The following is a 6,361-nucleotide window of genomic DNA, read 5'->3' as shown; positions in this document are numbered from 1 at the left end:
GTCCATCTATCCATCCATCCATCCATCTGTCCATCTACTCACATATCTATGCACCCCATTCATCTGTCCGTTCACCTACCCCACTCACTCACCCAACCACCCACCCATCCACCCACCCATCCATCCACTCACCCAACCAGTCACCCACCCACCCATCCACCCATCCACTCACATACCCACCCATCCATCCACCGACTCACCCATCTACCAACCCCATCCATCCATCTGTCCATCCACCCACCTGACTCATCAACGCACCCCCACCCACTAATCCACCCATACAACAACCACTCACCCACCCAACCACCCACCAGCCCCTGCTCTGTGCCAGGCATACTGCTGAGTGCTGGGGGTACAGTGTTGGAGGGGATGGTTAACCTTTGGCCTCATGAATTTGGGCATCAAAAGGGCATGCAGACCAAAGACAAAGAAGGGTAAATAAAATAATTCTGAGTGGCCCTCTGAGCCATGGTGAGCATAAATAACAGGTTGCTAGAGGAAACCCAACTAGAGATGGAGGTATTCCTTTGGGAGGAAGGGACATTTGAGCTGAAATCAAAAAGATTGGAAGCCAGATCCAGCAAGAAAGTGAGGGAGCAGCCGTGCAAAGCCTTGTGTAGGAAGGAGGCCAGCACCTGCAAGATGCTCAAAGCAGCCCCATGTGTCCGGCGTGTGAACATGAACCAGTGGTCCAGAGAGTCACTAAACAGTGTGATCGAAGAGCAAACACACCCAGTGAAGTGAGGCCCAACTGTGTGCTTCTGTTTGCAGGAAAACGCAGAACTGTTCAGGGCAGATACACTGAGTCTGCCCTGGAAGGATTATGTCATCTACATTGACGACATGGTCTTAGACGAATTTGACCAGTTCATTCGCAAATCTCTGGATTTCCTGATGGACAACATGGTTACAGATGTAAGTTATAAACATAAGGTAATATATATATATATGTATATGTATTCTTATATGTTAGAATCTATAGTTTCTAATTTCCTGATGAACAGGCTATCATTTTATAGACTTATTAAAATATACCTTAGGTGGTCCATTTGACCTGGTTTTAAACCTGGAAGTCCTGCATCTCAGAATCCCCTCAGTCCCAGGCACTCAGGACCACTGGTCGCCTTAAATCTGCCATAACTTAAGTTGGCTGCAGAAAACCTCAGGAGACCTAAGAGGGTGGTCCTACCTCACTGCCAGGTAAGGGAACGTGGACACCACTGCCCCCTACTCATGTGGATTGGGGGGAGGGTCTCCTGTCAGCAGCAACAGCTATTCACCTACTCAGTTCTAGACAGCTGAGGAGAAGGTAAACCAGTCAGCAAAGAGGTTGTGCTGGTTAATCCCATGGAGGCATTCTCTTCATGGCAATGGCCCCTTTCCTACCTGTGTCATCTGTTTTTTTTTTCTTCTTGGAGACACAGTCCTCTGTCATCCAGGCTGGAGTACAGTAGCGCGATCTCAGCTCCCTGCAACCTCCACCTCCTGGGTTCAAGCAATTCTCTGCCTCAGCCTCCCAAGTAGCTGGGATTATAGGCACCTGCCACCACGCCCGGCTAATTTTTGTATTTTTAGTAGAGACAAGGTTTCACCATCATAGCCAGGCTGGTCTTGAACTCCTTACCTCATAATCCACCAGCCCTGGCCTTCCAAAGTGCCGGGATTACAGGCAGGAGCCACCACGCCGGGCCCTGTGTCTTTTTTGTTGTGATGGCTCCTAAATGATTTTGAGTACCACCAGGAGGCCAAGATCAAAGACTCCTCCAGGCCACCAACGGCAAAGGAACGTGGCACTGGCATGCCTCGTACCAGCCAGGGTGGATGGATGGTGTTGGAGCCTGGCACATGGGTCTCAGAGGCCAGCTGGTAACCAGTCACAGACCCAAAATTCAGCTGATGAAAGTAATCGTCTCTACAACTGTCCCAATGAAAGTGTCTCAATGAAAACCATAAAGAAGTCCTGGTAGCAAATTGTCCTCCTCAAAGAGTTCCAAGGAGTCCTCCTACCACCTGGGGGCAGGAGTCGACCTGAGTCTTTAGAAAAGTCTGATCACCCAAGTCCGTGACAATAGACCGTTTGTCCCAATTAGCACCTCACTCAGATACTGATACAGCCCCTCCTGCTCACAGACAAACTAGGGGGCTCAAAAGCCCACCACCCACAGGTCCAGTGGGGACTCTCTCAGGGACAGATCAGTGGCACAGTGTGATCTCACAGCCTGGTGGATCCTGGCCCACATTTGGAGAATCGTTGGTTTGGCAGGAAGAGCAATAGGGTTGACCTCAATCCCATCACTGTAAACCAGACCAGCACCTGCAGCCCTGCAGCCTCACAGGGGCCTCCAGAGCTCTGTAAATGGGACTTCCGAGGGAGAGGAACAGGCAGGCTTGGCCAGCTCCTGCAGTACCTGCTTTGTGTGTTAGTGATTCATTTAGTCCCTGCAGTAACCCAGAACAATGGAAACAATGTCTCCTTTTTTTTTTTTTTTTTTTTTTTTTGAGGTGGCGTTTTGCTCTTGTCACCCAGGCTAGAGTGTAATGGCACGATCTCGGCTCATTGCAACCTCTGCCTCCTGGGTTCAAGCGATTCTCCTGCCTCTGCCTCCCGAGTAGCTGGGGTTACAGGCACCCACCACCAGGCCCGGTTAATTTTTTTTTGTATTTTTAATAGAGACGGGGTTTCGTCATGTCGGCCAGGCTGGTCTCAAACTCCTGACCTCAGGTGATCCACCCGCCTCGGCCTCCCAAAGTGCTGGGATTACAGGCATGAGCCACCACACCTGGTCAACAATGTCTCCATTCTATAAAATGTTTAGCCTCATTTTATATATTTGGGGAAGCTGGGAGTTAAGTGACTCCCCAAGGCCTCACAGCTGGCAAGTAGCAGGTGCAGGCTTTGAACTGAGGTCTGAGGTCTACCTGATCCTGCCCCTCCCCTTGCCCCAACCTGCACCTGCCTGCTTTTGGCCTTGTGGCTGTGCATATTTGTCTCCGTAGCGATTGCTCAAGGAGCAGAGTGCGCTGAGACATGAGCTCTCAGAAGCTTCCCGGGCTACTGGAAGGCAGTGGTACATTGATGGTGCAGAGTGGACGATCAGGGCACTGAGAATCATCCGATGGCGGACAGAGGTGTTGACCACTGCCAACCCTGCCCCTGTTTCAGGAGAGCATCGCTCCCCTGTTTGAGATCCGCATGGAGCTGGACGAGGACGGGCTGACCTTCCACCCGTCCCTGGAGGTGGGCTCGGAGCATGGCTTCCTGGCGCTGATCGAGGGCCTGGTCAATGACATCTACAACGTAGCCAGGCTCATCCCTCGGTTGGCCAAGGGCAGGATGAACTACAAGGTCAGTCCTGGCCTCTTCTGGCCATACGTGGAGCCATCCATTGCTTTCTCCATTTGGTGTTGCCGCCCTAACTCGACAAGGCCGGGCTGTTTACCTTTTAAATGACATTGTGTGACCTCTAGGACGACATGGCCACTTCTCTCCCCACTCCCACATCTGTCCTCCTTCCCAAAGTGGCTTCTTCTCAGTCAGCCTGCCTGGGTTTCATTCCCTCATCATTCCTCCGACCCCCCAACACGATGCCAAGAGGGTAACCTTTCCCAGCTTCCTGACTGTTCACTCAGTCCTGTCATTTTTTTGAGACAGGGTCTCATTTTGTCTCCCAGGCTAGAGTGCAGTGGTGCAGTCTTGGCTCACTGTACCCTCCGCCTCCCGGGCTCAATTGATTCTCCCGCCTCAGTCCCCCAAGTAGCTGGGACTACAAGCACGCGTCACCAAGCCCAGCTTGATGATGTATTTTTTGTAGAGATGGGGTTTTGCCATGTTGCCCAGGGTGGTCTTAAACTTCTTTATTTTTTTATTTTTTTGTTTTTTTGAGACAGAGTCTTGCTCTGTTGCCCAGGCTGGAGTGCAGTAGCACAGTCTCAGCTGACTGCAACCTCTGCCTCCTGGGTTCAAGCAGTTCTCCTGCCTCAGCCTCCCAAAGTGCTGGGACTACAGGTACATGCCACCATGCCTGGCTAATTTTTTTTTTTTTTTTTGTATATTTAGTAGAGACAGAGTTTCACCATGGTTTCACCAGGATGGTCTCAATCTCCTGACCTCGTGATCCGCCTGCCTCGGCCTCCCAAAATGCTGGGATTACAGGTGTGAGCCACCGTGCCCAGTCTCAGTCCTATAATGTAAACACTGATTCTCCCAGTACTCAGGCAATTTGACAAATGCGCCTTCCACTGCCTTCTAAAATCATCTCTTCTAAACGCATCAAACAAGACACACAGAGACCCAGCCAGGCTCTGGGGGAGGGAAGGACAAAAGTCATGGGAAATTTAGCTCCCGCTTAAGGGAGGTTGGAGGTGGTGTGTTTGTTGAAGCATCTATTTGTATAGCAGTAAAAAAAAAAAAAAAAAAAAATCTAAAGACTTAAATGACCTACATGTTTGTGGAAGAGGGGAGTGGCTTGACCAATTCTGGCCCAAACACAGATTCTATGAGTTGTCCCAGTGAGCCAGGGATGGAAAGGTGTTGTGACAGGTTATTAGAATGTTTCTTAAGTTACGGGACAATGTTTAGAGTATGGTTTCATTTGTTTAAACAAGCAAAAATCTGGGTGAGTGCTTACCAGGATGGGAGGAAGGAGGGGGAGGGGAGAGGGGTGTGGCTGCAGGCTTTTTCTCTCATGCATTTCTGCATTGTTTGAATTGTAAAATAATGGACACGTATGCTTTGTTATAACCAATATTTACAGCGAGATGAGCTGTCCTGTCCAGGAGGGAGGGATGTGCGTGTGCTTGTGTGTGTGTATGCGTGTGCTTGGATGCATATGTGCCCGTGTGCATATTTACATGTGTGGGGGGAGGCATGCGTGTACAGAGGTGAAGTGAGGACACGAGGGAACAGCTAACGACCTGAGAAGGTCAAGGGCAGCTCCCGAGAGGAGTGGGCATGTGAGTGGTTTCTGGGAGGGCGGGAGGAGGTTTCCATGCTGAGAAGATGGCTGTGATTTTAGGCCCAAGTGCAGGCAGCAAGCTGTTCCAGAGTTGAGAATAGAATCTGCCCCAGTTACACAGACGCTAGGTTAGCACGCATCCTCAGAATCAGTGTGTCCCGGGTGTGCCCCCTCCCACTGTCCCCAAAGCAGGCTGTTCTCAGGCACCCACAGTTGCTGCAGACAGAGCTGCTCCACCCCTGGGCTCTGCCAGCACACACACTCGGGTTGTCTTGCAGACATCCTGGGACACTCAGGCAGAACATTCCAGAGCTGAAGGGCCTGTTGCCCGGGAGAAGGGTCCCTCAAAAGCCTGCTGGTCTAGCAGACTCTTACCTGGTGCCAAGCTGTGGAAGACAATGAGAGGGTCAGGCATCTAGACGGCTGGGTCCCAGGACCACTTCCCAGAGACCCAGGTACCCTAGCTTGGTGGCAGAGAGTACCCAAGGGATGCTTCCCATGGGTACCAGGGTGGCCAGCCCAGAGGAATTGGGGTCAGGACAAGGAGGAGACAGAATGTGGGCCCCAGGCTGCCTACATGGGATGACCAGCGAGGGCGAAGCCCCCAGGCAGTGGGCCCTGCCTGTCCCTGGCATGCCAGGCTACCACCAGCCCAGCCCAGCCCAGCTGGAACTTGGATCCAAAGGAGTGCAGGGAACAATCTCGGCTGGAGCAGGGGGATGCCTGGAAGTTACCACACTGAAATCCTGAAGCACCTGCTTGTGCTCTGAACACTGCGCTCCCCACCCTGAGCAGAAAGAGGGTCGTGAGGAGGGGCGAGAGCCACATGTCAGGCACAGGTGAGCCCGCGACTGAATTCCGAAGCACACACCAAATGCTTTCCTGCAGCCACAAGGAGCTTCAGGCTTCTCTCCCCTGTGGCTTCTTTTCATCCACAGCTTACATGCAGAGTGGCCCAGCCCAGCCCTAGGGCCAACCTTCCCCTTCCATCCCAGGCCCACTGACTTCACCTCCTCAATCACAGCGTTTCCTTGTCCTAACCCTTACCAACGAGGTCCCCTGCGCAGACAAGATCCCCATGCACATCTGGGCCCCGATGGGGCCTCTCTGCAGCTGTGATGTGGGCTCTGGGCTATAGGGGCAGTCTCCAGTTGTCTGGTACCTGAGCCTGGGTGATTCACAGCAGGGAAATACTGGCTTGGTGTGAGAGTTGGGTAAAGGGAGTGGTTGAGGATCGACTGGTTTGCATATGGAAGGCATGCCCCCAGCTGAGCCATCTCCAAGAATTGCCTAGCCCTGGGAAGGGCAGGCTCTTCCTGGCCCCATAAAGTTTGTTTGTTTGTTTGTTTGTTTGTCTGTTTTAAGATGTCAAAATTGGGCCGGGCACATTGGCTCACACCTGTAAT

General features: G+C 52.0%; 1 protein-coding gene across 1 annotated transcript in view; it reads left to right on the top strand.

The window, feature by feature from the left end:
• DNAH17 (dynein, axonemal, heavy chain 17) overlaps positions 1-6,361 on the top strand; it is a 168,973-nt gene that overhangs the window by 30,580 nt on the left and 132,032 nt on the right. Inside the window, exons 19-20 of the mRNA XM_011933143.1 lie at positions 772-915; positions 3,164-3,346. Of these exons, the coding sequence (XP_011788533.1) occupies positions 772-915; positions 3,164-3,346 (327 nt within the window). The remainder of the gene's footprint in view (positions 1-771; positions 916-3,163; positions 3,347-6,361) is intronic.

The sequence above is a fragment of the Colobus angolensis genome, unplaced genomic scaffold, assembly GCF_000951035.1.
Source record: "Colobus angolensis palliatus isolate OR3802 unplaced genomic scaffold, Cang.pa_1.0 Scaffold1, whole genome shotgun sequence".
Lineage (NCBI taxonomy): Eukaryota > Metazoa > Chordata > Mammalia > Primates > Cercopithecidae > Colobus > Colobus angolensis.
This window is presented reverse-complemented; position numbering and strand designations above follow the sequence as displayed.